The following is an 18,465-nucleotide window of genomic DNA, read 5'->3' as shown; positions in this document are numbered from 1 at the left end:
GTTGGGTGATTTCTGGCTTACAGAAGGATGGTTCTCACTATAGGAAATCTTTGATGTAACTGTCAAATAATTGTCAGTTCAGATACTATGTAAAAGCTAACCCAAAGACAAAAGGCCTTAGACTAAAATAGAAATAAGTGACTGTAAAGAAACCAAAGAACATATACCAAAGCCCAGTTGCCTACATCATAGTGGAGAAATAAGAGATTAACAAGAGCAAGGTGTACCCCATTTGTATCAGAATCACACCACTTAACAAGTAACTTGAAACAGATGGATCTCAAGTTTAAGGCTGGTCCTGACAGCTGAAGCCCAGGCAGTTTCCAGTAGCCCCTTACTTCAGACACAGGCAGGCCTCTCCACATTTGTTTTTTGTTTTTGTTGTTGTTGTTTTGGTTTTTAAAGACCGGGTTTCTCTGTATAGCCTTGGCTGTCCTGGAACTCACTTTGTAGACCAGGCTGGCCTCGAACTCAGAAATCCGCCTGCCTCTGCCTCCCAAGTGCTGAGATGAAAGGCAAGTGCCACCGCGCCCGGCTCACATTTGGTATGTTTATTAGCCCACATTTTGAAGCAGTTCATGACCAGCATTGTGCTTTGGGTTTTTGTTTTTTTTTGGTCTTGTTTTTGGTTTGCAATAAAGAAGAGCATTTCTTTAAAAGGCACATTTTTGTTAAATAGGCAGGAAAGTTCCCCTCCTGCCTCTTCCTTTGCAGCAATGTACTGCATCCTAGAAACATTCAGCAAAGCAGCCCTTAGCCTCCCCGACCCCCTTTCCCTCCCTCCCAGCAGCTGGGATGAGGGCAGCACTCTGCACAGCTCATTTGATCTTCAGGTCCTTCAAGGCTGACTCCAGGCTCTGCCAAGGAAAGAATGAATAGGCTGGTGTTCAGCCATCCTGCAGATACCTCACACCCATCTCAGCCCCAGATAGGCCCAGGGTAGCTCACCTTCACGTCCCAGATGCTCATGCCGCCATCCATGCCTGTAGTGCAGAACTGCGAGCACTTGGCCTTGCCCCCGCTAAGCACTGAGATTTGGCTGTAAGAAGGTTGGGTTTAGGGGCCAAGCTTGCTGGCCATGAGCTCCCAGACCCCACTCCCATGAGAAATAATACCAAGATGAGGTAGGACTAGCCAGGAGACAAGGCTTGGAGGAGCAGTGTGTCAGGTGAGGGGAACAGTCCTGGCTATGGAACAAGACGCTCAAGGCCTAGACCTGAATGCATGGGGAATGTAGAGTGCTGAGCTGAGGGCAAGGGGACTAGGAAGGGAGGACACAGTGCCTGATACTGAACAACCCTGGAGGCTGGGCTTAGACACTGGCTCAAACAACCTCAAAAGGCTTTGCTAGCAGAAGGCCAGCAGAGTACATGCATCCTAGTAAGATACAGGGGTGGACCCCTGTGGCTTATAGCTTTAGGGTTTTACAAAAAGGTTTGGATTCCTTCACCTGGGAAGGAATCTAGCAAGATACCCACCCCCAAGAAGCCCACCAGTCACTCTCCTGCATCCTAGAGGCGCCAGTGTGCCCAAGCGAGCCCTAGCCAGCCAGATATGTAGAGCCAGGATGACTGCTAAGTTCCTTCTGTTGGAGCGCAGCCTGGAAGTCTGCCTGCTTCCCTCTAGTCCTGGCCTGTCCCATCACCCCCATCCTCCCTGTCCCCACTCTGCAGCCCCACCTCCCTCTGGCTCCCACCCAGCCCTCAGAGTGGGTCTTAGGTCTCTGGAAGCACCTGACACTGTTCTTGTGCAGTGAATCCAGGCCGGCCCCAGTGGCTGCACCCCCCTCAGAGCTGGCCTTCTTGTCCAGGTTCTGGAAGCGCTCTCGGGCTGTCATGCCTCGCTGGGAGCTCTGCTTGGGCACATCCAGCCGGCCACCGAAGCTCAATGTCATCGTAGCATTGTCATAGGTAAACAGCACCGGGAAGCAGTCGTGGCCCTAAGGAGGGAATGGGTGCCACTGAAGATCATCTGCAGTAGGGACTCTAAAACAGGGAAACTGAGGCCAGAGGTGAAACATGGTAAGGAGGCATCTGGCAGCCTCTGAGGGCTACCAGGAAATGGATACCCCAGGACAGAGAGACAAGAGACCTTAACCCTAGATGCATCAAGTAGGGGCAGATAAGAAGGCTCTCCTCCCCACGCCCCAGCAAGACGTGCATCTACTTCATGTGTGGCTGGGACTCTTAATTTGGGCAGACCTCCACCCCAGCTGGGTGATCCTCCAGGCAGAAAAAAAGCTCTCCATATTAACAGAAAAGTGAACAGAAGGGACAGTAGCTTTGGGGACACTTGGTAACCCTGAGTCCATTCCCAGGGGCCTGTCTCTAAAACTTTTACTTTTTAAAAAAAATTTGGAGTGGAAGGGGGGGTTGCGCGTGCGCACACACACGAGAGCCATGGGTGCTTATAGAGGTCAGAGGTGAGAGTTGGTTCTCTCCTTTGACCCTGTGGGTTCCAAAAATTGAACTCAAAGTCATCATGGTTGGCAGCAATACCTTTACCCTCTGATCTGAGCAACCTCATGTGCCTTTTCAGTTAGACGCAACCTTGTCATTTGCACTGACCCATGTGAGCACAAATGTTAGGGCACAATTTTAGGACCCTTGTACACTTGTAGACAATTGGGGAAGCACCGGAAACAAAACTTCCATCCATGACACCCACACTGGATAGATGTGCCAGCAAGAACATCTGCAATGCCACTTACTCAGGAGGCTGAGGCAGGAGGACTGTATGGCTGGCATCATCTGGAGGGATGGCACCTCAGGTTTGAAGTAGCCTTTTGTCGTGACTGTTATCTAAGATTTTTATGGTGCTCTTTTGAAGGAGTCTCAGAGCCTTCGCATTTGCATAACTTAGTCACAGAAGCATCCCTGGCAACCCAGGCTGTCTCCTATGGCTGAGAACCGCTTGATGACAGTGGACATTGACTTGCTAAGGTGCCTTTTGTGTAACAGTAAAAAGCTTGTAGGAAGCTGTCTGAGTTCAGTCCTTGAGAGGCTAGGCTGATCGCCCAGCTGCTGAGAAGCCTAAATTCATCCAGCACTGGTTCTCTTTGCTTTGGTCATTCATGTAACCCAGAACAGACAGAGGCTGGCCTACATTACAAAGTGAATTAAAGGCTAGCATGAAGAACATAAAGGGGAAAGAGAAGACTAGCCTAGGCTACATAGTGAGACCTTAAAAATTCCTTGGGCCACACATTTACAGGAATTTTGTTAACCACCACGTGAACCAAACTATTCTGTATAATAAATGGATGAAGGAAGGAAAGCAGGAGAGGGAGGGAAGGATGAGTGAAGAGACGACTTACTGGCCCCTCCCAGATGCCACTTACCGCTGCCACTAGACTATTTTCTGTGATGAAGGTGACGGCCAGGAGTGGTAATGTCTCAGAGGCCAGGGTTGCCACACTGAAAGAGAGACTGAGTCAGCTACATCATTCCCTCCACTCCCCCACCCTCTTGCTCTGGGCTTCAGTTGCAGTTACTCTCCCCACATCTCTAGCCCCATACTCACGCCATCTTCTTGTCAGCATCTACCAGGCATACAGTGCTGTCATGGCTGACCCAAGCAACTCGGCTCCCACTGGCCGAGAAGCAGACACCATGCACCCAGCCACAGCTGCTGCTCGATTCAAACATCAGCTCCCCAAAGGGCATCTTGGAGCCCCACGGTGTAGGGGCTGGCCGTTCTTCCACCTCCTTGATATAGGCAGAGAAGATCCTGCAGGGGAAAGTGAGAAGAGGAGGGGTTGGGAGGAGCCTGAGAAGGAGGTCCTCCCCAAAGCCAGATAAATACACTTGGGCCTGTGGATCCTAGACCTGAACCTGAGGGACTGGCATATTCAGGCTTGATGGAGTCTGAGCCTCTGCTCTCGTTACTAAGATGGGGCTGGAATGGGATGGGAAGCCTGCTAGCTCAGCTTCTTGTGACCCGGCACCCTTGGGATCCTGATCTGAAAACTGACTGAACTAGTATGGTCTAGTCCCTGCAGGCCAGATATTTACAACCAGTCCCCAGAGCAGCTCTTGTGCTCCAGTTCTGCCCTCTCCTCTTGAACCACACAATGCACATCTATAATGGAGGATCACAGATTAGGTAGCCTGGGCTACACAGCAAGACACTATCTCAAGAAAATGAAAGCGGCAGGCAGCGGGTGTGTGCTAACCTAAAGCCCAGTGAGACGGCACAGTCTCTGGGCTGAGGGTCAGGAAAGGGGTCTCTGGTGCCTACAGTTTCCCAAGAGAGAATTCAGAAGAAGCCTAATCTGCCTGGAGCTGGGAGGAATTTGGGTTCACGGGCCAAGAGAGTCAGGTGGTAGGTCCAGAAGTGAAAAATAACAAAGTTTTGTTGAGGTTACCAGTCATTCATATGCTAGTGGACTAAGCACACACTGTTCTCCTTCAGTAGAAATCAGGAGAGCTGGAGTAGAGGAGGCAGGGGAGGGCTTGGGCAGACTTTGCTGACATTCAAGAGATGGCAAGGACTCCCTCCACCCCAGGGTGCTAACAGGCCACGCAGAGCAGCCTGCTGGACATGAGGAGCTGGGACTCCTCTTCCACCCTCCAAGCCCTGCTGCTTGTCTGATAGGGGACTCCCTCCCAGGCAGCCGTCCAGTTCACCTGCACTTGAAGTCACAGGAGCCTGCTGCCAGGAGCACGTTGTTGGGATGCCAGTCCAGGCTGAGGACTGTGGAGCGGATGGGCTTTTTGATGTGCTTGCACACCCACCTAGACACATGGGTAAGAAAGGCAGGCAGGTGGATAGGTAGCATGGATTGCAGCATTCCAGGGACGGTAGGTTCCCTCTAAGGTCAGAACTCTGTGCCTTGTCACTACCCACCACATAAGATCATGTGGTTCTAAATGGTTAGGGTGGAATATAATATAATATAATGTAAATTCTGTTTCTCCAGACTCAAAACTGTCCTTGTCCTCCAACATGGGAGATTTAAGACAAAGGTGGGACAGGCATCTGACACACACATAAATTATAATAGAGAATTGAATTCCAGGGTAGCCTTGGCTACATAGCAAGACGCTGTCTCAAAAACCTCACCTCGGGTTGGGAATGTGATTGAGCAGCAGGTTCTTAGCATGCATGAAGCACAGACGAGGCGTGGTGGTGCACACCGGTCATCCCAGTATTAGAAGGGCAGAGGCGAGAGGAACACACCCCTGGCTATATACACTGAGCTTGAGGTCGTCCTAGCCTACATTCAGACCCTGTCCTTTTTTAAAAATTGTGGCTGGGTGTTCATGAGTGGTGTCTGAAGGCAGATGCCTACTGACACGTAGGTGTTGAACCCGCTTAGCAGTGCGGCAAGGGAGGCTGGTGGTGGTGCGTGCATGGAGCTCAGTGTAGTATCCCCGGAAGTCCAAGCTGTGGGGTCACTGTAGAGAGGACACTCTGCCTCAGCAGTGAGGCTCAGAAGACAGATGTCCTCGAGTCTCCACATTGCATCTGCCATGTTCAGGGACATTCTGATCTTGCATCACGTAAGCACCCGTACCCCAGCCCAGGTTCCTCCACCCCCAGCCTTCTCTGGCCCCCGCCAAGCACCCACCAGTCATTCTCCTGCTCAAAATAACAGATGGAAATGACGCGGGAGCCGCTGCCCACGGCGAACTTGTTCTCCTTGGGGGCCCAGCGCACACAGCGGGCAGCTCGATTGATCCGCAGGATGACCAGTGTGGGCTTCCACGTGCGGCCCTTCAGCGTCCACACATAGGCATTGCGATCTGTGCCGCAGGTCACAATGCGGTTACTCTCAGGGGCCCAGTCGATGCCTGCAGGGTCAGGTCAGAGGACGTAAGACTAAAGGCACCCAAGCTACAGCGGCCATGTCCATATCTTTAACTGTGGTGCCCAGGGATTTGCTCATACTAACCAAGTGCTCTACCATTGAGCCAAGCATTCAGCCCCACTGGAAATTTTTAGGCAGGTGTTCTACAGTCGAACCATGACCCTGCCCCTGACTGGGGGATTCAATGTAAATGCTCTACTGCTGAGACCCATGACCACTGGAGAACTCCAAGGAGGTGCTGTACTGCTGAGCAGCATCCCCCACCCAGCCCTCATGCTCTAGGGGTGACTCAAAAACTTGTTAGCAGGGGGGCTAGCAATATTCACCAGCTAACACCAACCATTTTGAAGGTAAAGCCAGGAAACAGGTAAGAACTGTGCCTCCTGATACTGTGCTGCCGATCAGGCCTCTCCTGAACATATTATAATCTCTTTACCACCTTTAAAATTTTATTTTTGCCAGGAGTAGTGGTACATGCCTTTAATCCCAGCACTTGGGAGGCAGAGGCAGGCGGATTTCTGAGTTTGAGGACAGCCTGGTCTACAAAGTGAGTTCCAGGACAGCCAGGGCTACACAGAGAAACCCTGTCTCAGAAAACAAACAAACAAACAAACAAAAACAAAATTATTTATTTACTTAGTGCCTTATATGTGCCATGGCTAGTTTGTGGAGGTCAGAGAACAACTTGCAGGAACTGGATTTTCTGACCATGTGGGTCCTAGAGATGGAACTCAGATCTTCAAGTTTGGCAGTTAAACCCCTTTATCCACTGAGCCACCTTTATGGTCCCTCAATCAACTGGGATCAACTGGGATCAACTGGGATCACCTGGGATCAGTCGTTTTCATTACAACCCAGACTATTCTAGCCAATTCTGAGCAAGTTGCTGGCCACGCTGGCCCTGCCCCGTCCCCCTGCCTCCTCTCACCTGTCACCTGCCCGTTGTGCTCCTTCAGCTCGTGCACCTTGTTCCATTTGGCACCGCTCTTCTCATAGATGTGCACCTCATGGTTGTTGGGGCAGATGGCGATCTCTGTAGGGAGACGGGCATGAGCTTAAGGAGGCAGCATGAGCGCCCACCCTGCCCACCTATGCTCTCCACTAGCGTACTCTTCCAGAGCCAGGCCATCCTCTACCTGCAACCCCTGATGTCCTGCTAGGCCACTCCTGTACCTAGCACTCAGATTCCCCCCGCAGCAGTCTCAGGACCCTGGAGCCTCACCTCATCCCACATCTCTGTGTTAGCAGCAGTCCCGTGACTGCCCTGTCTCCATGACGTTCCTCTTGGCCCTGGGGCCCTCCTACCCACTCTGCCCTTAAAGTGTTTCACATTCTGTGTGTTTGTGTGTGCGCGCACACGCGTGCGTGAGCCACAGCATGGGAATGCAAGTCAGAGGACACCCTGTCTTGAGTTCTTTCCCTCCACTATGTAGGTTCTGTCGCCCAAACTCATAAAGCTTGCTTGGCAAGCAATGCTGAGCCATCTCCCTGGCCCATTTTGTTGATTTTTGGAAAAAGGTTTCACTGTGTAGCTCAGGCTGGCTTCACACTTATAAGCCCTCTGCCTCTGTCTCCTGAGTTCTGAGATGATACCCGTGGACCCCCACCCACCAGAGCAGATCCAGGAGGATCACCCAACACCTCCCTTTCTACCCGCCTGGCCACCTCTGCCTGCTCTCCCATTCTATGCCGCTCTCCCAGGAGCAACCACTTGCTTTAAGCAGAGATCCAAGATGTGGAGTCTGGCTGCACCCCACCCCTCAAAGCTGTCCCACTACCCTGTCACTCCATTGGACCCAGCAATCCCAGTTCGGAGGCCACCCTGCAGAAGCGAGCACTCACGTGTACGGTCCTTGTTCCAGGCATGGCAGCTGATGGGCTCCACCAGGAAGCTGTGGTAGGCCATAGTCACTTGTCTCCTGGGCCTAGGGAGGGAGGCAGAATGCAGGTCACCTGTGCCCTGCTCTTGGCAGGGAGGAACAGTCAGCTCACCCTAGTTTCCTGACTGGCCAAGTATGTTACAGCCTCCCCATGAGCCCGTGTCCCTCATCCCAAGAAAGCAGGTGACACAGATGACCCAGGCCGCAGATAGCTGGAACAGAGCATGGGACCCTGAACCACATAAGCCTGCTACTTTTCACCTGTGCCTCAGTTCCTTCCGAGTGGAGGATATGCCCCTGCACCACGCACACACACAGTCCCATATAAGAGCAATGTAAAAATTAAACAATATCCCTAACCCAACTTACAGCAGAGCCTGGCTCAAAATGCAGTTGGGCCAGTCAGTGCCCTGAGGGTTGAGCAAAGCAGGGAAAGTAGATAAGACAGCTGGCACTCTGGGGCAGGCTCAGAGCTGGGCTCCCGCAGCTTCCTCCCCTACACGCAGGTTCAGAGGACTCTGGGACTGAGGAGGGACGCCCAGCCTTCAGGCTTCCCAACAGCCTCTCCTGGCTAAGGAGCTGCCTCGGAGCCCTTGGCAGCCTTGGCTGGCGCACGGCCCCTCCCCCCCAGGGCATTCACCTTGCTTCTCCCACATCCTGCCAGATGTGTTTCTTAGCCATTCCAACCCATATTTTCATGCCTGGGATCTCTTCTTTGTCTTTTCTCTCTAGTCTTAATCCACTATGACACTCATCCAAAAATACCCAAAGTCACCTCCCCCAAATCCCTGCTCTGTCCAACCCCTTCCCTCACCTCCCCAGACTCAGGATGTTTCGAGAATATGGAGAGACATCATGGCACTGTCGGCCAGCTGTGTAAGCCAAAGCTCACCTCTGCCCCACCCCCACCCCACCTCCAGCTGAGGGGAGAGGAGAGTGGGGTGGTATACCTAGGCTGGGCTTGACAGCACATGTCTGTAATTCCAGCAATGGAAGAATAAGATTTGAGGCCACCCTGAGCTACCCAGACCTTGTCTCAAAAAACAACCAGAGGGGCTGGTGAGATGGCTCAGTGGGTAAGAGCACCCGACTGCTCTTCTGAAGGTCCAGAGTTCAAATCCCAGCAACCACATGGTGGCTCACAACCATCTGCAACAAGATCTGACTCCCTCTTCTGGAGTGTCTGAAGACAGCTACAGTGTACTTACATATAATAAATAAATAAGTCTTAAAAAAAAAAACAACCAGAGCTGGGGATGTAGCTCAGTTGGCAGAGTGCTTGCCTAGCGCTAGTGAGGGTTCCCTCCTCAGCACCACATAAATCCAGTGTGTTGATACAAGCTTAAGAGACAGAGGCAGGAGAATAATCCTAAATTCAAAGTCATCTCCGGCACATAGTGAATTCTATCCAAGCCAGTCTGAACTATGCGGAATGCTGTCTTATAAAGCGATGACAACACTGTACAGCCAGTAGGTGATCTAGAAGTGGGCTGCTGGGCTGGCTGGGTGTATTCAGTGGGTAAATGCACTTGCGGCCAAACCTGACAAGCTGAGTTCCATCCCTGGGAGCCATGTGATGGAAGGAGAGAGACCTGGCTCCCTCAGGTTGTCCTGTACTCTCCACATGCATGCGTGGCGCAGACGTGAACACACAGACAAGTAAACAGAAAAACGTCTAGGAAAGATTAACACAGAAGGAGCCAATTGTGGCCGGAGAGATGCTCAGCGGTTAAGAGCACCAACTGCTCTTCCAGAGGTCCTGAGTTCAATTCCCAGCAACTACTTGGTGGCTCACAACCATCTGTAATGAGATCTGATGCTCTCTCTGGTGTGTCTGAAGATAGCAATGGTGTACTCATATACATAAATCTTAAGGAAAAAAAAAAAGCCAGTTGGCTTGTCCACAAAATGCATAATGCCCTCTCTGGCCCCACAAGCTAACGTTGAGCCACACGGGCACACTCTTGCCTCAGACCTATGCTCAGGCTGCTCCCTCAGAGTATAATGCTCTTCACTGAGACACAGACACACCCTGCTCTGGCCCCAGATCCTTGGCCACTTTCAATCTCGGCTCCGTTGCATCAAGAACCTTCCGCAGCGCATTCCCCAGTGAGCCCTGCCCCTGGCCTGTCCATCTCCTGCTTAGAGGTGAAAACCTCAATTCCAGATACAACAGGGACATTCTAGAAAGTTCCTGGGGTGGCATAGGACACTTGTGCCAACAGAAAGAAGGACTATGTGTCATCACAACCGGCTGTAACTCATGCTCTGAGGGACCTGGTGCGCTCTGCTGGCCTCCACAAAGCACTGCGGTCACTTGTGCATACCCACAGACACACAATTAAAATCTTTTTTTTTTTTTAATGATCCAAACTAGAACCTCTAGTTTGGATCATAGCTCTATCATTGGTGGCTTTATTAGTCTTATAGGGCTCCCTTTTCTACAAAAGGCTTCACCCTAAAAGGAGACGCATGCCTTTTACTCAGGAGGCAGGGGCAGGAAGATCTCTGAGTTCCAGGCCAGCCTGTTCTATGGAGTGAGTTCCAGGCCAGCCAGGGCTACCCAGAGAAACCCTGTCTCGAAACAGAAAAAGATTAGCAGAGGAAGCTTGAAGTCAGCCTAATCCATAAGGCAGATTAGCAGGGCATGGCTAAACTAGAAGCCGCTCAAAAGCCCAGCTGAGCTCTGCTTGGCGCCTGTATTCTAGTGGAAGTCCAGGGCTGTAGTCTGGGGGCAGAACCGGACTTCCTAGTGCCTGATATTATGCTGTCGCCAGCAGCAGGCTCCATGTGTCTTAGTGGATAATTTAAGACAACTGGGGGAGCCCTGACCCATTCCCTGGAACCTAAAGGTTGTGTATGGAAGCAGTAAAAAGCTGGTTAACACTAACCAGAAGCATAGGGTGACCAAGTAAAGGGTTCACACACATCTACCAGCCAATCACACTTCAGCAGGAGTGTTGACAGCACAGGGGAGGCAGACAGGGGAAGGGGAATCCTCTTCTCATCATGTCTGAAACACAACCCAACTAGCAGAGCTCCCCACCACCCAAAGGGGAGGGGCAGGGATGACACCCACTGCCTGTCATCCACCTTCATGTACACCGCAGCTGTGCAGAGTGGTGCACACCTTTAAAACTCAGAACTCACAGCAGAGGTAGGTGGATCTCAGTGAGTACAAGGCCAGCCTGGGCTACACAGAGTTCCTGGACAGCCAGGGCTACACAGTGAGATCCTGTCTGTCTCTCTCAGGGAGAGGGGGAGGGGGAGGCAGAGGGAGAGAGACAGGGAGGGAGAGGCGTGTGGGTGGAGATACAAACCTGTAACCCTGGCACGCAGGAAGCCGAGGAGAATTTTTACTTACTTATTTTGGTACTGCTGGGATCTGACCCAGGGCCTGTACACTATGGCTGAGCCACACCCTGAGACCTCCCTCTCATTCATCTGTCAAAGAGGTGGCCCAGGGGGACTGGGAAACCTGTTCCTGTTCTATTATTGCCTGGGAAACAGAGACCCTGGGGGAGCCTGAATCAAACTTCCTGTCTGGCCATCTCCTGCCAGCACAGCGCTGGGTCTCTGTTCTCCCAGGAGCAGGGCCCACACAGGGTTACTCCCTGCCAGTCGACCCAGGGCTGGGAGGGGCAAGGGAAGGAGTGTGGAACGGAGCTGTCATGCTGAGGAATGGCCTGTTTCCCTTGAAATTCCTAGAAGGGGCACTGAATGGTGCTTTGGGTCTTCAAAGTGACTTGGGGTTTTTATCCTGAGAATGCCCCAAAACATAAAAGACTAGGATTTTTGGCATGATGCTAAGTTTTTTAGACAGGAATTCTTTTTTTATTTTTAAGGTTTATTTATTTTATGTATGAGTACTCTATCTGCACATACACCCATGTGCCAGAAAAGAGCATTAGATCCTACTATAGATGGTTGTGAGCCACCAGGTAGTTGCTGGGATTTGAACTCAGGACTTCTGGAAGAGCAGTCAGTGCTCTCAGCCACTGAGCCATCTGACAGAGCCATAGACGTGAATTCTTACTGTGCCTGGTAGCACGTGCAGGTCAGTAGTCCCTTGCACTCTACAGACTAAGGCAGGAGGAGGGTCAGGAATTTGAGGCCAGCTTCATATACAAGAGAAACTGAGGGGTTGTTTTGTTTTCTTTTACATTGTTGGGGATGGTACCCCAAACCTTGTACATTCTAAGCAGGGGCTCTACCACTGAGCTACACCCCAGCCCCTCACTGGGGGATTCTAGGCAGGGGCTCTACCACTGAGCCACACCCCAGCCCCTCACTGGGGGATTCTGGGCAGGGGCTCTACCACTGAGCCACACCCCAGCCCCTCACTGGGGGATTCTAGGCAGGGCCTCTACCACTGAGCCACGCCCCCAGCCCCTCCCTGGGGGATTCTAGGCAGGGGCTCTACCACTGAGCTACACCCCCAGCCCCTCACTGGGGGATTCTAGGCAGGGGCTCTACCACTGAGCCACACCCCCAGCCCTTGGGGATACTTCCTGACCATTGCTAAATGACTTCCACACTCCTGCAATCTGTATCAAGGAATGTTGTGTGGAGGAAAATGCCTGGTTGCATCGCAGTGATGTATCAACAACTGGGAGAGGCCCTCTGTGTTCCTAATGGAACAAGTGGTCAGAAAAGCCAGACGCTTCTACCTCAGGACACCCACGGCTGGGGAGGACCTACGCAGCTCCCTTCCTAAGCCTGCCAGCCAGAGCCTCAGGCCCCTTTGCTGCCAAGGACATTCTTCCAGTGCCTGGGTCTTAGAGTTCCTTCCAAGAATGCTGGGTTAAAACTCTCCAGCAGGGTGCGCTGCTGAACATCGGAGACATGGCGGGCTGAGGCTACGGGATCAGGAGTTTGAAGCCAGCTTGGGCTTCATAGGGAGAACCTGTGATTGATAGAAATGGATGGATGGATGGATAGATAGGCAGGCAGGCAGGAGGCAGATAAGACAGGTAAGGGGCTGGTAAGATGGCTCACCGGGTAAAAGTGCTTGCAGCCAAGCCTGATGACCTGAGTTTGATCCCCAGGACCCAGGAACGAAGGAACCAATTAAGGCTTCTAACTTGTCCTCTACCCTACCCCCACCCCCACACATAAATAAATAAATAAATAAATAAATAAATAAATAAATAAATAAATAAATGTAGTTATAAATAAATAATACTCTATCTCTCTATCTTGGCTGGGTATCCTTCGCCCTGGCCCCTTGGCTTTTCTTGGCTGTGTTTCCTTGAATCACACACACAGTCTGGCTGGATTTGAGACTTAAGCCAAGCCGGGAGTTGCCTGCAGGGAGAACCTTGGCTCCACAGGCAATCCAGGAAGTCCCCGCCTAGCTTGGGAGCTCAGCAAAGTACAGCCAGCAGCAGTTTTTTTTTTTTTTTTTTTCTTTTTTATGGTGCTAAGCCTTACTCAACTTCCTGTTGTGGGTAGGAGCCTGGCTGGTGTGAGCAACCCTCCAAACCCACAGTTCCTCCTCTTCTTCCTCCTCCTCCTCTTCCTCCTCTAGACTGTCCTTGAAGACTTACTGAAGGAGGGAAAGTCAAATCCAGCAACACAGATTAAAATAAATTCTAAAATATCGTAAAACACCAGTTTAAAGAACCAAAACAAAAACTTCTCCAAGACCCAGAGGACTCGGTGCTAGCAGGGCTGTGGGGAGATCCTCATCTGTTCCATGCCTTTGAAGGGCCTCGTGCTAACTTCTAATTCCAACAGCTTGTATGAGAACAGACAGAATGTGGGACTGCAGAGACGGCTCTTTGCAGAGAACTCCAGTAGCTCTCAACCACCAAATAAATACTCTAGCTCCAGGGGACAGCATTTCCTACCACCCCAGGGCTCAAGTGTGCCGGCGGGCGCGCGCGCGCACCCAACCCATGAAAATACGTCTTTAAAAAGAGAACAACTTGAGAGGCAGAGGCAGGCGGATTTCTGAGTTCGAGGCCAGCCTGGTCTACAAAGTGGGTTCCAGGACAGCCAGGGCTATACAGAGAAACCCTGTCTCGAAAAACAAAACAAAACAAACAAAACAAAAAAAAAAAAAAAAAGAGAGAGAGAGAGAGAGAACAACACTGATGACCTTAGTAACTTGAAAAAGCAAACTTTTAAAGCCCTCTTTCTTAGGGTTGCCTTACTACAGAAAACCCTTTTTATATCAGTGAGTGACAGACTGGAAAAACCCACAGACCACTGAGGAGGCTGGATCACTTGTAGAGCACTTGCCTAGTAAGTTCCAAGGCCCTGGGACCAAGACAGAACAAAATACTTTAATTCTAGTTGGGGTTATTTGTTATTTAAAAGATCCCAAAGTGTGCTCACCTTTAATCTCAGCACTGAGGAGACAGAGCTCTATGAGTTCAAGGCTAGCCTGGGGGGAGGGAAGGAGGGAGGAAGGAGGGGGGGAGAGAGAGAGAGAGAGAGAGAGAGAGAGAGAGAGAGAGAGAGAGAGAGAGAACCCGCGCCCAGGGGAGAGGAGGAGAGACGACCCTGTCTAAAAGAACAAAACAACCCAGAGTGAAAAAGAATTCACCAGCGTACAATGGCAGCACTTGGGAGGCAAAGGCAGGAGGATTTCTGAGTTCGAGGCCAGCCTGGTCTACAGAGTGAGTTCCAGGACAGCCAGGGCTATACAGAGAAACTCTGTCTCGAAAAAACCAAAATAAATAAATTTTCATTCACACAGATCTTTGCCTTGCACGCTTCATTGTGTGTCTTTGAGTGCCCATGGAAGTCGGGGGATTCGAACGCAGACCCTCAGGATTTCTCACACACACACACACATCTCCACCCCTGTCAGTGCTTTTATTCAATGCTCCATCTCCCAGCCCCGCACATTCTCTTACAGTAGAAGCCAACGTGGTAAATCTATTTCTTTTTTATTGTCCACGTGAAGAAGTTGTACTTCCCTCCAAGTCGCCCCGCAGGGCTGTAGCTTCGGACCCCACCCCACCCTCCCACACCAGTGCAGAAATAAGGTCGGCAGCAGCAGGCAGGCAGGCACACTGCCAAGTGTGCTAGCCACATTTGGCAGCTAAGCCTCCGAATCTGGAAGGTCCCCATTTTCCAGGCAAGGCAAGTTGAGCTCCACAGAGGCGAGGTGGCTCGCCTGCGTCAGCAGCCACACCGCCCCAGGCTGGAGCTGCCTCGCGGGAACAAGCTTCATGGCCAGCACCTGGGCTGGCTCCCAGTTCAGGATTCCAGCCTATCTGCGGGTCCCACCGGGACCTGCCCTGTCCGGGGTGGCCTGGCTGGGTGCCCCTCGAGCCGCCGGGGTCCGCTCGCCCAAGCTGGGTGGAACCAGGAACCTGGACCCCTGCCGGGTATGGTCACTGAGGGATGAGGCGGGGCAGGGGTGCTAGCTCATTTCCCGGTCGCAACAACCCGGAAGGCTGCGGACCGAGGGGGAAGTGACTGGGCGTGGGGCCCTGCGCCCAAAGTAACGGGGCGACACGGGTCGCGGGGATCGAAAGCGGGGCCAGGAAAGCGGAGAGGGGGCGCGAGGCTGGGGCTGTGCCGTCTCGATGGCGTCGAGTGCGCGGGGAATCTCTGCGATTCTTCCCACCGCGCCCCGCATCCCCAGAACGCCGCCCCCCACTAGCTCCTTGCCAGCCCCACCCTCGCCGGGAGCCCCACCAGGTCCCCATGCTCACCGCTCTCCACTCCTCTCTCATCCCCATCCCCCTCACCGTCGAACATCGCCTCGAGTCCCCCTGACTTCTAGGTGGCCTCAGACACCACACACACACCTCGCGACCACCCCGCGCCCCTCACCTCGGGTATCCTCGGCCGCGGACTCTGGACAGTCGACGCGCCGAACCGGCTCTGAGACCCGCGCAGCGCCGCAGCCACTTCCTCGTGGGCGGGGGGCGGGGCCTTCGGGCACAGCCCCGCAGGGACCGGGGGCGGGACCCGGGCGGCTGTGGCCAGAGCTCAGGGCCCGCCCACCCCTCGGGGTACTAAGCCGCCCGGACCTCAGTTAAGTCCAGCTCAGCCCAGAATTCCTCCGGAGATCGCACGCTGTTGCCCCTAACTACTTTCTGAGTGGGGAAACTGAGGCTGGAAGAGGCGGGGGTGGGGGGGGGGGCGCTGTCTGAGCAGCTAGAGGGCGGAAGCCCGAGATCGGGCCACCAAGAATTCAAAGGTTTTGAGGCCACACGCAGGCACCCCGCAACTTAACGACTCCTGCGGAGCCCCGCCCCTCGCACTCTAGGTGCACCCCAGCCGCGGTTCCCCAGACTCTCAGTGTCCCAAAGATGGCAGAGTCGCTGGTGTCCAGGAAGAAGAGCACTGCCACTCCAGGTGACCTCTCGCTTCGGTAGTCCACACACTTCCCTCCAAGTTGCTGAGCAGCTTTGCAGTCAGGTGATGATGCTCTAGGGTCAAGGGTCTTCCAGGTTAGGTGCGTCTCAAGTTCCTTTTGCTGTGCCTCCCACCTTCTGAGAGCTCCTCTCCAGACTCCCAGCAATCTCCTGTATCACTAATTCTGGCTTCCTGGTTAGAGGTGCCTGTGATAACCCACACTTGTCATCCCAGCACTGGGGAGATGGAGGAAGAGAGATGAGATTTGAGTTCACCCTGGACTGCAGAGCTAGTTGAAGGCCAGCCTGGGTTACTTGAAACCCCCTGCCTCTAAAAAACAAAGAAATGGGCCAGTAAGATGGCTCAGATAGCAAAGGTGCTTGCTGCCCAGCCTAAGGACCTGAATTGAACTCCCAGCATTCATAGGGTAGAAGGAAAGACTAGACTTCTTTAGGTAGGTTGTCTTCTGACTTCCACACACATGCCAGCCATAGTGAACTAGAGTGTGTAAACAAACACACACACGCACACGCACCCACGCACGCACGCGCACACACACACACAGGGTAAGCAAATAAATTAATACTTTTTTGTTTTTGGTTTTTGAGCCAGGGTTTCTCTGTGTAGCCCTGATTGCCCTGGAATTAGCTCTGTAGGCCAGACTGCCCTTGAACTCAGAGATCCGCCTCTGTCTCCAAGTTCTGAGTTCTGATGTTAAAGCATCACCATGCCTGGTGTAATAAAATATTCTAAGTTTGGAGCAGTTGCTGCAGTGAACACCCTGCCCATGCTCAGTGATTGTGTGTGTGTGTGTGTGTGTGTGTGTGTGTGTGTGTGTGTGTATACATATATAATGGTGTTGGGATTCAAACTCAAACTCAGGGCCCTGCACACACAGCAGACACTCAGTCACTGAGCTACATCCCCAGCCTTCACTTAAGTCTCCTTAAGTTTCTGGGGCTGGACTTGAAGTTACGTAGGCCTTGAGCTTGTGATTCTCCTGCCTCAGTTCCCCCTGTGCCACCAGACCCACCCAGCTCAGTAAGATTTAGCTCAGATTTCCATGAGTCATCCTCCTGCCACAGACACAGAGGAGCCATGATCCTGTGCCCCCTGCTTTGCTGTTCCTGTAGGTTTGTATCTGTAGCCCTGTGGGACAAGGGCATCCCAGGCTGGCAATCTGTTCGTGCTCGCTCAGCTCCATAAAAGCCCAGCAATGGCCCCAGGAGGCCTTGAGTGATCTGACTCCGTAAGCCTGTCCTCCGTAAGTCCTCTGTCCTGGGCTAGTAACCTAAAGTGACCCAGTGTCTTCAGAGGATGGACAAAGCAAAACCAAGCCCAGGACTCTAGGAAGTGACCCACTACAGAGAAGCCCCTCTCGATGAGCTGTATGCCTGGGGGGCAGTAACCCTCAAGAGGAGGGGAGTCCTCAGAGCAGAGCATAGGACAAGACAATCCTACAGAGAAAACCAGAGCACTGGTCATTTCTGGTCAGCTTAAGCTCAAGCATCTTTCAAGAGGATTAAGATTCGTGGACCAGGTGTTTTGTTTTTTGTTTTGCTTTGTTTTGTTTTATGATGGTGGGTATAACCCAAGGCCTTACACATGCACTGAGCCACACCCCAGCCCCTCACAGAGGGTGAGTCTATTCAGTTCTTCTCTGAATGAGATGGTAGGAGCTTGCACCTCTTGAGAAGAAAGTCACTGTGGGTAGTGTTGACTTTCTGCTCACTCTGTCTGGTGTGAGGTGCTGCTCTGAGGTGAGCAGCTGGGCTCCACCTCACCCTTCTGTGCTGCCACAAGCTGTGGAGCCAAGTGACCATAGACTGAAAACTTTGAAGCCATGAGGAAACGCAGATCATGCAAGTGTACTTATATGCGTGTGTGTGTGTGTGTGTGTGTGTGTGTGTGTGTGTTTGCCAAAGGTCAGCTTTCCTCAGGCAGCTTGTGTTTTGAGTTTCTCACAGAGTGTGTTAGGTTGACAGAACTTTGCACCCCAGGGATCCTCCTGATTTCACCCTCAGTGGTGCTAAGATCATAGGTACATGTCACTATGCCACTTTTTGTTCATTTTGAGACAGGTTCTCTCAGTGTAGCCCTAGCTGGCCTGAATTCACAATGACCAGCCTGCCCCTGCCTCCTGAGTACTAGGATTAAAAGTGTGTGCCACCATGGCCAGATAGCTTTTCTTTTTCTTTAAAGAAAATCGACTTTTATTTTATGTGTATAGATGTGTTGCTTACATGTCTGTGCACCAAGTGTATGCAGTACCCTCAGGGGTTGGAAGTGAGCATCAGGTACCCTGCAACTCAAGTCGCTGTTGTTGAGAGCCACTGTATGGGTGCTGGGAATTAAATTCAGGTCCTCTGCAAGAGCAGCAAATGATCTTAATCAATGAGCACCCCTCCCCCCCAGATAGGGTCCCTCTCTAGCCCTGGTTGTCCTGGAATT

At 52.2% G+C, this 18,465-nt stretch overlaps 1 protein-coding gene across 1 annotated transcript; it reads right to left on the bottom strand.

Moving 5' to 3' along the window:
* Window positions 1-536: 536 nt before the first annotated feature.
* Arpc1b (actin related protein 2/3 complex subunit 1B) lies at window positions 537-15,573 on the bottom strand. Its single transcript, XM_021162141.2, has 10 exons — window positions 15,487-15,573; window positions 7,655-7,737; window positions 6,741-6,845; window positions 5,573-5,795; window positions 4,629-4,736; window positions 3,523-3,729; window positions 3,341-3,416; window positions 1,734-1,939; window positions 949-1,039; window positions 537-857 (listed from the first exon to the last, which is right to left on the bottom strand). Exons 2-10 carry the CDS (start codon window positions 7,716-7,718, stop codon window positions 819-821), a joined length of 1,119 nt encoding a protein of 372 aa, XP_021017800.1. The 5' UTR covers window positions 7,719-7,737; window positions 15,487-15,573; the 3' UTR covers window positions 537-818.
* Window positions 15,574-18,465: the final 2,892 nt, after the last annotated feature.

Source organism: Mus caroli, unplaced genomic scaffold, assembly GCF_978045245.1.
Source record: "Mus caroli unplaced genomic scaffold, Mus_caroli_1 scaffold_4, whole genome shotgun sequence".
NCBI lineage: Eukaryota > Metazoa > Chordata > Mammalia > Rodentia > Muridae > Mus > Mus caroli.
Note: the sequence above shows the minus strand (reverse complement) of the source record. Positions and strands in the feature narration are given on the sequence as shown.